Consider the following 15,774-nt stretch of genomic DNA (forward strand, 5'->3'; position numbering starts at 1 on the left):
ATTAACGTATTGGTGCTTTTGACTGATAAGGCAAAGCTTCAGGCTATGGATTTTGAACTAAGTGGCTATCCTTTCATTATCGCCATTTCAGACAATTGTGATGCTACTGGCCACTTTACTAGTTTGTAGTGGAGTATGGGTGGCATTTTCATTATAAAATTCAATCATCTACTCCAGATATTTTTAAATAACCCAATAATACTACGTATGCAATGTAGTTTAACAAACTAACAAAAGGTGCTACAAATTAATATAAAACCTTCCTTTAAAGTGCAAGATTTAACTTTTAGTAAAATAAAAATGTAGTGTCGCAAGGATCTTTCATGCTATGCTTTTGGTAATTGCCCCAAGTGTGAAGTTTTAAAATTTAAAAGCAGATAGAGGTTGATGTTAGCTATAGAGGAAAAATAGAGAATACTTTTTTCAAATCAGAAAGTTGATGTAGGGCAAATGAGGTAGAGGTGGAAAAACAGCTTCAGTACATGGGGATTTCTGTGAAGTTTCTGTGCTAACGTTGTCATGGGATGTGAATGGGCAGAGGATTTTGTAACATTGAGGAGTCATTAAATTGAGAATTAAGATGTAGCTTGACTGAATAACTAGGATTTTATTTAAAATCTGCATTTATTAATTATGTGTATTTTATTAGTAAATAGCATGTTCATTGTCTTTTCATTATGTTCCTAATATCCTCTCGTAATTTACTTGTGGAAGCTGGGACCATTAGGGTTTGGTGTTGCGTAAGGCAGTGCAGGGATGCAGCTGCCGCTCTCTGCCCTTTCAGTCTTTCTGGTATTCTGATTTCTATAGTAACAGTGGGAAGATACACGTAATAAAATAAGCTGAATATTTAAGAACAGCAGATTTTTTTTTTTTTTAACCTTATATACCTTGGGGTGGGGGGTAATTACTCTGAGAGTGGTGGTAAAGCCAATAAGTAACTTTAAAAGATATTCTTTAAAAGATTACTTTTTCCCCGTGTACATTTTGCAGGATGATGGCTCTTAACCCTTTTGGTTTCTTTTGCAATCTGTTAATCCTGTAGTGTCTAAATTTAGGTATTTTTTTGTAATCTCTTTAATCTGACAGTCTCCAAATCCCTCATTTTTAATTAGTATTGCCGTATGATTGTTGATAAGAGTTGTCAATGTTCATTCTTTGCTAATAAATTGTGTGATCGCTGATCTTATTAAAAGGTCAGCAAGCACTCCTTGATATTCCTCCCTGCGTGATTTTTGCTTGCTTATATTATTTTGAAGAGAAGTACTGCATTCACACAATCTAAACTGTCAGTGCAGTGAGAAGTGGAGATCTTTATCAGTACATTTTTTTATATACATGGTATAGTATTATTTACTTTTTCGTAATGTGCATCTGGAGAAGTATATGAAAAGATTTTGTTACATATCCCCCCCAAAGTAGCACAGACACAGAAGGAAATTTTGAAGAACTACTGTCATGCCTGTACATAATAGATGTAATATGCTTCAGCTAGATTTTCCAAGTCTTATTTTGCTTTTTCTTTGTAAACATGTCAGTGGTCAGGCAAAGCAATAGATTCAACTTTGCATAAATTTCTAAAGGCTTTGCCCTTTAATGCCTTTATCTCTAAACACTTCCTAAAGTGTGTTAGGGTGTTTCAGTTAAAACTATGAAACTAAAGGAAAACAGGAGATAAAGTAGTTTTAAGATCTGTAAGAATGTGAGAACTGTCAGAAGAAAGGTCTATCTAGCAGTTTCTCATCCTTTAAACTGGCCAGCTGCAAAGAAGGCGTAAGATCAGGACAAGGGTAAAATGATACTTCTTCATTTGCCCATTCCAGCAGTCAGTGATTTAGGTACTTTCTAACAGGAGATAGCATTAATAACCCTTCTGTGTCTGTCTTCTGTGAATTTGCCTAATACCCTTTTGAATGCGTTTATAATCTTGACATCTAAAATGTTCAGTGGCAGTCGCTTCTGCAATTTAATTATGTGTATTTGTTTGTCGGAGATGTTTCTCAAGCAGGTAGCTGATAATATAATGGAGTGCCGCTTCATTCTTGTGTTTGTAGTAATAGTGGATATATTCCTTTTCATCCTGTGTATTCCATTTATCACTTCTAGATATCCATCAAGTCCCATTGTTTCTTCTAACAGCTGAAGAATCAGCTAGTCAATTTAATCTGCCCTTGTATATCAGTTGTTTGCTACCCCTGACCATCCTCATCTACTCTCTCAGTGCTTCTGCTAGCCCATTGTATTAATTTTGGGAGGAGACCAGACTGACATGCTGTGTTCAGAGCGCGGTGCATTTATGCAGGAGCAAAATTACAATTTCTGTCTTGCTCTCGGCTCTTCTCTCACCCTTGGCTTTTTTTGACCGTTAGTAAGCACTGAGCAAACATTTTCAAAAGACAGAAGTCCCCAAAACCTGTTCCAAGTTACACTTAGGTCTCTTTATTGTGTGATGTTTGTTAATTTAGAGCCAGTCATTTTGCATGTATGGTGGAAGATGATTATACTGTCTGCATTGCCTTGCAATTAGTGATTTTCACCTTCCGTTTTGTCAGCCAGCCACACAGTTTAGCAAGATTTTTCAGCAGTTTTTCACAGGCAGCTCTTCATTTCATCGTCTGGAGTCATCAGCAAGCTCTGTCACTTCCATAGGTCTGATTTATATTTTTTTTTCAAATGATGTATGAGCACAGTTTTCAGCCTGGGCCCCAGTGAAGAGCTCTGTCGGACTTCCCTGGTAATCTCCATTACTTGTGAGAGATGTCCATTTATTATTACCCTTAGTCTCCTATTTTTAAGCTGCTAATAATCCATGAAGAGCCCTCCTCCTTATCCCTAAGCTCTCTTTAAGAGCTTTCAGGAGATCTTTTTAATAGCTTTAAAACCCAAGTTTGCCGTGATTGCATCCCCGCATACCTCCTGATGCAAAGCGCAGTGTGCAGGAGGTCCTAGACCAGTAATTACCCATGCTGGCACACCGACAGACGGTATTGCAGCCCGTGCCCAAGCTGCATGCCCCAGTTTCCTGTGTGTGGAAACCAGGGCAGAGGAGAGGAGGAGAAGAGGGTTGGTGTTTGCTTAGGTCTCACCCCATATGGCTGTGGGATGCAGCTAGACCTGGCATGTGCAAAGCATTTCAGTTGTAAAGACGTTGCCTGTATCGACCAGAACATCCTTGTGCTACATGATTCATGAGACACGACTTCTTTGCAAAAGCGGCACTGACTTTCTTCCTTATAGCATATTTATTTATCTATTAATGCTCCTCTTTCAGTCATTTTGCTAGATATAGAAACAAGACTTACTAGCCTCTGGTCTCTTGAGCGCTCCCTCCCCACTCCCAGACCCATTTTAAGAAATCAGTCATGTTTGTCACCTTCCACGCCTTTTATAAGGGCAATTTAAGCAATAGGCTGCACGGCATACTTAGTAGTTCAGCAATTCCGTATTTAAGTTACTTTACAGCTCATGGACGGATGCCATCTGGTCTTCATGATTTATTACTATTCATTTTACTCTTTTTTTTTTTTTTTCCCCCTTTCTAGACCTTCCTCTACTCACACTTCAATCTGAAACTAGTTCTCACACTCGCTTCCTGAAAAGGGAGCCTCGGGTGTGGAGCCTTCCTGGACTCCATTATGGACATCACTGATGCAAAGATTTTATTTAACTTTTCTGCTATGGCCTCATCTTTCTCAAACACTTCTTTTTCGTCTTGATCATCTGTTGGCCCAGTGGATGTTCTAGCAGGTTTCCAGCTTGTGATGTGTTTGAAAGGGTTTGACTGTTAGTTTTTATGACTTTAGCATGAAGACTTGCCCAATGATTTTACATTTAACTTGGCATACTTATGCTCTTTCAGTTGTCTCAGCATGACTTTGGGACATCCACCAGCCTTTTGGGAAGGTGTCTTTTCACTTCTCTTGAGGTCCTTGACAGGAAGGGCTAGGATAGAGAAGGGATTTACTCCTTTCAAGTGTCTGTCTGAACATGGTGCTGCTTTAATCTTTATGCACATCAGTGAGCTCTTCAGTGGCATCTCCAAATGCCTTTCACATGCATAGTGCTTCCTTTCACCACTTCCCCTACAAAGTTAAATATTAATCTTCCAGATTAAAAGAAAAATTAGGAAGTAGTTTCTCTAAACTCTGAGAGGAAGGCAAGCTTTGGTTGACTTCCAGAAAATGCCGGGCTTTGCATGATAGCATGAGCAAAGTCAGATTTCTGAGATACTGTTGGCACAAGAGGAGAAATGCTGCTGCATGTGGAATATAGCAGTAATTTTGCTGATGAACCACTGCAAGTGACAATGAGCCCTGGCATAATGGATGTATAAAACGATACCTAATGGGCACCTTTTCCGACTGGCGATACCTTTCTCTGATGAACTTTAAAAGAGTATTTATTGTCATGTGTACGTTATCATCACTTATTATTGAATGTGGTATTGAAAAAGCATTTTGGTAAAGGCGTAATTATGTATTTTCTCATTTAAACCGTGATTTGTCTCTTTTGGAATGCAAATGCAAACCAAAGGAGAGTATTTGGTATCAGCATTTTGCTAACTGCATAATTAACTGTTCATTCCAGCAGATACTTGGGGGTTTTTGCTATTGATGTGATCGGGATTTTAGGGTTACATAACTGGGTGATTATTAAGTTGGATTTTAGCACAAGTTCTTTGTTACTGATTGGGAGCTGAAACTCTCCTTTGGCAATCATTATCCACAAGCTGCTGCCAGTTCCTTTGTTGATAGGCATATAACAGGAGGACACTTAGCTGAAACTTTACAGCAGCCCTAAATTTCCTAGTATCAGTCCCCTGGGATTGTATTCTCTAGGATCACAAGGAGGACTTTTTCTTGGGAGAAAACTAATTTTCAGAATTGACTCCTCTAAGTACAGTGTAAAAATTGCCAAGTTTGTATGCCTGGGTGGCTAAAGCCCACAAAACACCAGCCATGCCTGTAGATCTGTTTTAATGCAAAATGACCTTCGTTGTCTGATTATCAGTGTTTGGCATTGGTGGTCCTCACTCTAATCCCTGTTTTGGCATGGTTTCGGCAGCTGCTTCTGCCCAAGGTCGTTGCTGTAGTGCCAGTGCTCCCAACTACGCACCCCTCAGTTCACAGCATCCCAGTCGCCTAGAGAGAGTCTTGTGGGGTTGAAAGTTTTTCTTTGGTAAGGGTGGGTTTACAAATTCTTGTGGCAGGGTTGTTGGGGGGAGATCATTACTGAAGTACTTCTCTTTCAGCAACTTCTAGAGCAGGAAATCTCTTTTTTTTGCATACTGTGCTTCCTTGCAGGGAACAGCTTTCTCCTGTTGCATGTCAGATTCCTACAGGAACACAGCAGCAGGAGGCACCTCCAGGACCCTCAAGCCAATTTCTAGCTGCTGCAGGAGGATCTCGCCGTAAAACCTCCTAATGATCAAAGTAGAAGGTAGCGCCAGGGCCTTGCTGCTGTGTCAGATTAATAGAGCACAGGGGTTTTTTTTTTCTCCCCACCTTCTAGGTCGAGAGAAGAAATGCTGACTGTCAGTAGTGGCAGAAGTCAGGTAGGACAGGGGGATTTGGGGGCAGCAGGAGGAGCCGAGGTGACATTTGGCAGCAGGTTTTGTGGCTTAGCTTTAACACATGACTGCTGGCACCTGCCTGCCTCTGTATGAAGGAGTGTGTACATGGGCAGTAGCTGCATCAGGCAGTTCAGCAGTATCAGCCAAAACAGCCTGGGAATGCAGGAGTATGCTGAAAACCCAGGCTGTCACTGGGGGCTGAGGCCATGGCACTTTGGGTTTGGTCTGATTTGTTTTTTTTCCCATGGGCCTGGTATGAGGACAGTGTGTTTCAGCAGCACAGTAGGCAGGGGCTGTGATGTTGTAACCCGGCAGTGATCCACCATCGCTTGTGTAGGCAGCAGGGTGGTCGTTTGAGGCTGTCACGTTTATGCTGCCTATAGGCTAACACTTTCCTGGATGAACCACTGAATCCCCAGCCTATGTTTATCCACCTGCAAGGTAACCAACTGCCGGGTACTAGTTGAATTCTCTATCCCTTACTGCTTAGGGAGAGCATCTGCTGCCTTATCAGTTGGAGGAGGAGGTCACTGGTGGTGCTGAAGATGGGGTATTTATTTCTACTGGCTTACTGACAAGTTAAAGGAAAAATGAGCGTGACCCAAATTTCTCTCCAGTAGAAACTGATGACAAAATTGCCATTAATTTCAACAGGGCTGAGTGCCTGCATTTGCCATTGATACAAGGTAACAGGTATTTTTTTCCTTCCTGGAAGGAGATGGCTCTAAAGCTTTAAGAGTTGAAGGCAGTGTGTTGGAGGGAGTATGTTTTTGTCTCTTTCTGCTGTGGCTTGCAGAGTGAGCAGAGATTAGAAAGTGCTGAATAAAAAATAAGCGCTGAATGAAAAGTCATGATTGAATTTTGCCTGAATTCCGCATGTATTTTGGCTTGGGTTTTGATCAGTGCAATAACTTAATGATGCTGCTCCAGTACTGCTGACTTTGGTTGTGTTTATAATGACTTCAAGATGGGAAACAGGTGTCTGGGTACAGTCCATTGAGCAGAATGATGTGCAGTGTTTCCCAATGCTGCCGCACACAAAGCAGTGCAGTGATTGCCCCTTTGCACAGAAGACTAGGTTCAGTTTTCTGCTAGGTAGTGGTGTTCTGTTGCCGCCGTCCTTCATGATGGAGCTGTTGAAGTAGAATACTCCCTCAACAAAGAGTCAATTGTTGTTACAATAATATGTTTATTTTTTCCTTTCGCCAAGAACCTCAAAACTTTTTCCAGACAAGTGAACCCCTCCTCAGGCAGGTAAGATAATTCAGGCCAAGGGCTTTTCTGATTAGATGGTTTGAGCAGCTGAACAAGGGGCTCTGATCCCATGTCCCTGTCTTTTTTCCCCTTTATCCACAGCTTGCCTGCCTTGCCCTAAAGGTGTCTGGTGATGTTTCACTCCTCTGTCTGCCAAGTTCAAACTGACCCCTTCTGGCATGGTGGAAAGCATACCTTGCTTTCTGAGGTTTCCAAACTGGTTTTGACCTTCAGGCCTTTGACAGGTTTTCCTGTTGGGTTGTGTTTGTTTGTTTATTTGTTTTGGTTTTGTTACAGTGTAATCCGCTTTCTGAATTTCACTGAAATTGTTTTAAATGATAGACAGGCTTCAGATGGATACAGGTTTTAGTCTAGCAAAGGCAAGGTTCTTGATTATAGAATTGGAAAGCTTTTATAGGAGAAAAAAAAAAAGTAAAATCTGGAAACACAAAGAATATCTTTGACATCAGACTTTTGGTTTTTCCTAAGTCTTTTCTGAGCTGCAGAGGCCAAGGGACTACATCAGCTGCATGTTTGTTCCTCTGAGGTGCTGTGAAAGGGGATGCCTTTGCCGAGTTTTTCTTGTGATTATGAGCAAGCCACTTGAGTACTGACGAAACTTCAAAACACCCACCACATCTTTCCCTTTCCTCGCTTCCGTGCCTAATTTAGGAAGATGCCTTGCGCTGTGGCTTTGAATAGTATCCATGAGAAAGTAAATAAAGCATGGTATCAGGTTTGGTTTGGGGATGAGTTTCACCTGTGAGTGAACATTCCTTGATGCGTGGGTTCCTCTTCGGTTACGGTCAGTTGAGTTGCAGTTTCCATCCTCAACAAGGAGATTTATGATACTAGACTTTATGATGACTTCATAAATTATAAGTTACTTATTCATAACAAGTTCTTTCTGTACAGCATGCCTCTAGTTTCACAATTTTTGATGTGGCTGTTTGGTTTCTGTGGAGGTCACATAAGGGTATTAATGAGATACAGGACTGGTTTGGTATTTAGGATACCTTGTCTTAAACATTTTTCCTTAAACCATCCCTCCTTCCCCAGTGGGACTGCTCAAATCCTACATCTCTGTTGTAGTTGGGTGGCTCATCCCTTGTTGATTCGGGGCATCGCTCCCATTTTGGTGGGGTGCTCAAGCCATTTGCCTCGTCACTTGCCCCTGGGTAAAAGGATGGCCGCTTCCATGGAGCGGGGGAACAGGAGGAGCTGCATTGGTTTGCCACTTTCTCATCCGCGTATTTGGCTCTCCACGGGTAGATGTTGAGGGTGAAACAGGCTGAGGTGTTGGGCTCGTACCACAGAGCTGGTCTCCATGCAGCCTGCCCGTGGAAGGAAGATAGGAGATCTGGAGTCAACTTGGGAATAACGGTGGCAGAGATGAGAGAGGAGAGGACATAGGGATCGCATGGGGTTTGGGGGAGATCCCAGATCAAGTGGGGAGAAAGAGAAGACGAACTCAGGGAAAATACCAGGGAGTCTCTCAACTAGGAACGTGCTTGCTGCGGTTCATTGAGAGAAACCCAGCAGAGGAACAAAACTGCTCTTTCCCACCCAGGCAGTTGAGGTGCCTTGGAAGGCTTTGCCAGCGGAGGTGCCCACCTCGTCTTCCTCCTGGGGGAAAGGAGGGAAAAGCAGCCGCAGTTCAGTTCCAGTGGGGACGTGGTGAGCAACTCGGTGACCAGTTAACCCAAGGTACCCGTGGCCAAAGGGGCTCTGCAGGAGCAGGTAGAAGTTGGGCAGAGCAGTAGCTGGGGGGAGCGGGCTGGTTGTGGCCGCTCTGCCTGCCCGCAGTGCCGTGGCTGCGGGAAAGGTCAGGCAGAATGTGAGCTGGGCATTAAATTAAGCCTGTAAGGAGACACTCGGGAAACTTAAGATGGATTTAACTTAAGGTGTAAAGTTTAAAGCGTGTTGTTAGGAAGGAGGATTAAGCTAAACTGAGCTAATGACACCACTTTTGAATGCTTATCTACATGGCAGATTCAGAGCTTTGGCTCCACGCCTTTTATTACTTAAACATACTTACATTCTTACATGTCCCCATACAAATACATGCCCTTATATTCCGGATCTTCACATACTCCGTTTTCCACGTTGAGGAGTTTATATGCTGTGTCAGAGGTAGAACTGGTTTTGGGTGGTTGGTTTTTGGTGTTTTTCCCTTAAAAAAAAAAAAATAAAGTGGAAGGGAAGGCAACATAGAAGTTTGTTTTAATTTTTCCCCATGGTGGTAACGGCATTTGTGATGACTTGATGGTATATATTCTTAGATGAGGCATTTGGTAAGGAAGAAATAACTTTGTTCATGTAATGTTGATGTGCTCTAATTTCTGTGTGCCCCATCTCTTTTAATATATGAGCCTTTTCTATTGCTTTATTTTGTTGTTATTCTCCTGGTATTGGGATATCTGCGATGTCAGCATCTGAATTTTCTGAAAGTTCTGTACCCTCTTATTTTATACTGTGTGGGTTAAAAATCAAATGCAAAGTCGAATACTGTAAACTCCCACAAAATGCTTATCTTACATTAAACAGTCATGAATTAACATAATTTGTAGTTAGTAATAATTTGTAAATAAGTAATAAATCAAATGAATTGATTTTTCTGGAGGAAAACTGGTTTGAAATTACAGTTTTGCTGTACATTAAATAAACTACTTAGTAACTAGTTCTGTGCATAATTTTATCTCACTACAAACAATGCCATCAGGTTTTCCTTGAGGGTAAACTAAAGATCAATATTTGTAAGTAGATAAAAGACTAAATATTTAAATATTTATGAGACAGACACACGTAAAAAACCCAACCAAAACACCCCTGACATTTACAAAATTTTTCTATTTAGGCAATGATATAAAAGCAAAACAAGAAAAACATGAGAGAAAAAGTAAAATGTCACAAAAAGTGCAATGCAATGTAAAAAAAAAAAAAAAAAAAAAAGGTTTTGAGTCAGGATACTTTTAGGTTAGCTGTCACAGAGAGTGTTTTGCCACGCTGTTAGTGAAAGCATGAGAAACCGGAGACAAAACCCCAAGATGTTTCTTTTTATTTGCTGTGTGGCTTGTGGTATGTGATGAAAGTTCTGGCGCTTCTGGTGTCTGTGGAGGTCAAACACAGGCGGGGGGGTGGCAGCTGCTTTATGTTCTGGGGCTGGAGAAACTAACTTTGGTGTCCTGCAAAAGTAATAGTGGATGTAATAGCCTGTTCTTGTTCTTTTGAATCCTGCTAGTCTTTAGCAGTCTAAGACAGACCTTAAAATGTATTTTTTTTAAAACACAAATGTCCCTTATTAATCATTTGCCTTTCAACTTCAGTACATATCCTTCTGAGCCTCCTGGGAGAGGTCAGTTAGTAGCCACCGTTATCTGTGTCCTAGACCTGGCTTTGGTAATTTTGGGAAGAGGGAGGGGAGCAGGAGCAGCAGGAGGGAGATCACTTTCTGCAGTCTTTCAGGGTCTTTTTCCCCTGCTGTCTCCAGGTCAGCTCAGAGGTGCAGCAGCCATTTGGTCTCTGGGCAATAACAACCTGTTGGGCAGGAGGACCTCGGCTGGTTTAGGGTGATGTCCCCGAAGGGGGGTGGGCTGAGTCATGCAGTGGCCAAATGTGAAGGAGCCCCCATCCCTGGCACACTCGGTCATCCATGCTAAGGGCATGTCCAAACACCATGAGGGATCCTGGTGCTTCTGTGTTGGGCTGGCCACAAGCCTTGGACGGTGGCCACCAGCCTCAGGCTGGAGCAGGACCCGAGGCACAGCAGCTTCAGAAATGCCCGTTTATGTGCATCTGACATCTTTTAATTCTGCAAATCCTTTTCCATTTCACCCAATGCCAGTTACTCAGGGTCACTCTGTGTGCATTATAGCACACGACTGGCATTGAGTGCGCAAGCGGCGTCTCTGCAGCTCATATGCCTGTGCCTGTGTGCATCCAGCGCCGGAGGCTGCTCTTCTCAAACAGAGGGTCAAGTGGTATTTCAGTCACCGTCCAAAACGTTCAAAGACTATTTTCTTCTGTTTGTTTTCTTCCCTGCAGTCCGTGATGCATAATAAAAATAAACAAACATGGCGTTACTACTACTATTTAAAAAAAATAAAAAGAAGCTGGATGTTCTTAGTCTCAAGAAGAGGGTGGAGCGGGGGAAAAGTGCAGAGCCCATATAACAATAGGGAGTCCACTTTATTAGTATTAAGGAGGAAAATAAAATCTGCTCTGGCAGTAGTGAAATAAAACACCAGGAAGATTACGTCAGTCGTTGTTTGCACACAGTATGATTCTTCTCTTTCACCAGCCAATTTGTATATTTGAAAAGACAGTTGCTTGGTTAAAATAATTAGCTGAACTTCATCCAATTCCCCAATTATGTGAAAAAATGTTTGAAGAAATATAGACAATTGTTGTTGAGCAATTAAAAAAAAAAAATAGTGGTCACTGAACGATTACAGCACTTTGTCTAAATACCTGCATATATATCATAGTTTCAAAATGAGACAGGCGATTTTCAGTGACTCTTTCTTGTAGCTGTTGTGGTTTGGGATAGCGGCTTTACAAGTATAGCAAAATCCTGACTAATTCTGCCTGAAACTTGTGCAGGTAGGTTGGCATGGGATTGCCTCAGAGAAGAGAGATAGGGTCTGAAGCTAAATGTATCAAAGTATATGTAAAGAAAAAGAAGAGTAAAGTGGATATCAGTCATGTATCATTATTTTATGATTTAACAGGCAAAATATGTATTAATGAACGAAATCATCATCTTATATACTCCTTTATTCCAGACTATCTTAGATTATTATTTTGGGAAAAAACTTACAGAATTTTTGAATATTTCAGTGTTTGAATAAGAGACCGTTGCAACAATTTGACTAAGAATTACCCGTAGGAGGTCCAGCGTAATGTATTAACAAGAACTTCTGTGACTTCAGTGGGAAATCATTTCTCCTTGTTGTTCCTGCGCTTTCGTCCTTGGAGCTAGACCTGTTGCGTTTTCAGGAGTAATCAGATATTTTGAAATGGAGGTTACCTGGGAAGGATGCATAAGTGCTGCTGGCTGAGGCAATGGTCATCCCAATCATTTAACTTCAGACTCCTCAGTAGACATAAAGGCAGTAAAACAAAGTCATGCATTTTATTTTATTTTTGTTAAAGCACTGCCCCATTTCCCAGACCTGCCAGCCGTATTTTTACGGGACTGTGTTATTCAGGATGAGAAGAGTCAAGATGTCTGCTGGCACGGTGGACATCCCTGATCCCAGTGCGCTGCTGGCTTGTGAACCTGACCGTGCACGGTGGGCAGCGGAGCTCTTTGCCATGGGCTTTCCTGTTGCCTGTGGCTGCAGGCAGCCTTGGAGGCTGCTGGGCTGGGGCCAGGGCTGACCGCCCTGCGTGATGCAGGCTGTCAGTCCTCCTTGGCCATCCTTTCCCCCTGCTCATCTCTGCACCAGACACTTCTGAAACCCTTTTCCACCTGTACGTCAGCTGATGGGGGATGTATTGTTTAAAACGTGCATGCAGTGGGTGTAGGTTCCCCTGTTGCACCAGTTCTGACCCCTTCAGCAGGCTCATTCCCATCAGCAGGGCAGAACTGTACAAATGCTGACACTTCAGAGACGTTTTAAAACATTTTTGCCAGTTCATTATCATCATCAGTGTGTAAAACTCAAATCACATTTGTTTCTGTTCCTTTTAGGGGGGTGGATGTTAATGCTGCCTATGGTCTGCCAGGTAGCAAAGCGAACTCAGCCATCAGTTGCGGATGGTGTAGGAGTTGAGCAAGGCGATGCCCGGGTCCACCAAAGCTCACAGGCAGTGGGTTTTTCTGCCAGCCCAGGAACACAGGGACCAGGCAGCCCTCCGGGGCTGGCAGGGCTCAAGTTTGTCTCCATAGTCCCCAGCTCCCTTACCTAACCTCAGCTTTGCAACTGCGGTGTGTCTTACTGACCTCTGCAATCAGTGCTTGGTTTTCAGATGGCGCCTCACTTTCTTCACGCGTGGGCTGCCCTGTGCACGTTGCACCCTCTTGTATTTATCCTTTGGATTTTGTTTCTCTTTGCAGGGAACGGATGCGCCAGTCTGCTATGTTTGAACTGTGCCAGGGGATGCACCAGATCAGTCTGCAGTTTGTTCGCTTGCAGCTTAGCTTTGAGGAGTACACTATAATGAAAGTTTTGCTGCTGTTAAGCACAGGTAAGTTAGATTCATGGTTACGTGGGAATACTTGAAAATATTCCAGTTCACAGAAGTGCAGTGATTTGAACTAGTGTGACAAAAGAGCCAAAGTGTTTCCAGCAGGGCTGCAGGAATAAGCCTGGTTTTATGTCTTAGGGTTTATCTGCAGATCTCACTCTGCATTAGCATGGGAAGTGTCTTCGCAGTTTGAATGTGTCGTGTACATTGGAAGGACAGGAGTGGCTGGGCAAGGGACTTTGGCCCCCCGCTCTGTACAGGAACCACTTGAGTCGGCCAGGCATGCCAAGAAAGTGCAACAGCTGTGGGGATTAGGGAGAAATCCCCACCCAACGCTCAAAGCCACCGATTTGGGTGACTTAATGTCACCTTCAAGATCAAAAGATGTACATTGCCAGTACTACAAAATGGGTAATTTTCCAATGCCAAGTGAATCGAGAATGGTAAGCCCTTCTACAGGGCTCTGAAAGTTTAATAAATGACAGTGCACGCTTTATTTTTCTCTCAAGTGTCGTGCTTTGAGTTTTCTTAAGATACAAAATTACATCTTGGTGTTTGTTACAGCACTGTGTAGTAATTAGCAGATCTCTTCGATCTTATCTTACTGAAAATATTGAAAAACTCCTGTCCCAGTACAATTGTATAAATACATGGGCAGTTTGTGCGTTACTTTTCCATCAGTCTTTATGAAAAAGCCAATTACCTGTAAACAAGCTTTCTTCTGTATAATCATGCTCTTTTTGTGGGAGCCACTCAGTGACATCACAATGAGATGACACATCAGCTCAATTAGTGGGTGGTCATGACGCCACTTCAGTGAACTCACTGGGCAAGAATTCCCCTGGCAGAAGGAGACTGGATATGGGGGCATTGCACAGGGAGAGGAGGAGCGGGAGATCAAAGGGGCCGCTGCGCTTATTCTGGCTTTCACTTGCAAGCTGTCAGCAGCAGGACGCGCACCCAAGGCTGCCGGGGCTGGGGGCCGCCCATGCTCCTGCCACACAGAGCGTCTCCCCATTCAGTGGTGAGCTGAGCCCAGTGTGCCCATTGAGATCTTGCTGTCTTCTCCCATCACCCCGTCTTCTGCCCCAGCAAGCTGAGAGGAGAAGCAAAAGGCAAGCGACAGGCGTTAGTTGTGCAGCGCCGAACCACTGAAGGATGCCCGAGCGGGCTGAGGCAGCGGCAGATTCAGACACCCGGGAGCCTCCCAAGCCCCCAGCCTGGCGTGGGCACGTTGGCTGCAGGCAGAGTTAGGTGCCTACAAAGGGGTTTGCAGCATCCAGCAGGGTCGAGTGGCAGTCCCTCCAGGTGAGGTGGTGGGATGGGCGCTTTCTCCCTGTCTGCGGTGTCTTTCGTCCAGACTTCACCCGTCCCACACAGTCTGTAGCTCTGTGGTTAAAGTCCTTGCTTTTGAAGGAGGACGTGAAGCTGCAGTTCCTGTCCTGGCTGGAGGGGATTTAGCTCTGCTAACAGAAACCTTCTGGGGCTGTGAGTTTTTTGCGCTCGGCTGTCTCCCTCTCTCCCTCCCGGGACGGGGAGGGGTGGTTGGGGAGCACTTGGTGTCCCAGCCCACGGGGTCTGACCCTCAGGTCCCGCTCCACCGAGGGTTCAAGCAGATGGTATGCTGGTGAAACTGGGACTGTGGGGATCTGATGTGCTCCAGGGTAGCTCTTGTGGGGGGGGTAAATGGGCTTTTTTGAAGGTTGTTACTTACGGTCTTTCCAAGAAGCACCTAGCAGTGCTTAACGTGGATGTACTCAGGGGTGTCTAGCTCCCAAAAAGTTCTTGAGAGTGTGTCTGGATTGGAGGTCTGGCTCTGCTACTTTTTGATCGGCCCTAAAGGGGGAGAATCTTTAGAAAAAGAGCCTAAAGGCATTCTAAAAACATAGCAAAACGTCTTTAAGCTAGGTATTTATTATTCTACCCTCTTGAGAGTGTTAACAAATAACTTGAGTTATTGTGAGAATCTGTTAGGTGACATCAGCCTGGCCACTTAACGTCAGCTAGCTGGGTCTCTTTGAAACGCACACCACAGTCACTAGAAAACCTACTAAAATTAGTTTGTTTTGGGACAATCAGGATATTTATGTTAGAGAGAGAGAGGAGAGTGAAACCAAGACACTGATAAAACTCAAAAAGTGTCATGTGAGGGCAGCAAACCTAGTTTTGAATGCTTGCACCTTGATACAACCTTATGACAGAAAACACCAGGTTTGTTTTCGTTTAAAATTTTTTTATTGAATCGTGTGATGAGCAGAGTACAAGTTATTCTGAAACTTTCATGATGACCACATCAAGGAAGTTTCACTCCATTTACATGTGGAAGAAACCACATATTACAACTCAATTGTTTTCTTGCTTTCCACAGGCCACGGATTTTGGGAGCTTGCCAAAAGCATTGCTGCATTTAATAAGTAAAATCAGAAACACTGGGCAAACCTCCAGAATTTCATGTTTTGCTTGAGTTCTCTTTATTTGTGGTCTTTCTTTCTTAATAATCTGGCTGGGGTGATGGTTTAATAATTTTCAGACAGAACAGTAAAATACATAGTAGTAGACAAAGAGTGGCTCTAACAGTCTTTAAGCAGCATGTAGGAATACAAGCCTGTAAATATTAAAGGAACTGTAAAGCCCGTGCATTTTGTGTAAGGGCCACAGTATGCCCTGCTGGCTTTACTCGTCTTGATTGGTACCTCTATATTCATTCAGCTTGAACTGAAAATTTGTGTGTCCCAGTTTCTTCTGTCAACTGACTG

At 43.3% G+C, this 15,774-nt stretch overlaps 1 protein-coding gene across 6 annotated transcripts in view; it reads left to right on the forward strand.

Moving 5' to 3' along the window:
• The window catches only part of NR3C2 (nuclear receptor subfamily 3 group C member 2), a 222,717-nt gene that overhangs the window by 188,305 nt on the left and 18,638 nt on the right, over nucleotides 1-15,774 (forward strand). For all 6 annotated transcript variants that reach the window (XM_054824700.1, XM_054824696.1, XM_054824697.1 and 3 more), the window contains one exon: nucleotides 12,888-13,018. In XM_054824700.1, coding sequence (XP_054680675.1) covers nucleotides 12,888-13,018 — 131 coding nt within the window. The remainder of the gene's footprint in view (nucleotides 1-12,887; nucleotides 13,019-15,774) is intronic.

The sequence above is a fragment of the Grus americana genome, chromosome 4, assembly GCF_028858705.1.
Source record: "Grus americana isolate bGruAme1 chromosome 4, bGruAme1.mat, whole genome shotgun sequence".
Classification (NCBI taxonomy): Eukaryota; Metazoa; Chordata; class Aves; order Gruiformes; family Gruidae; genus Grus; species Grus americana.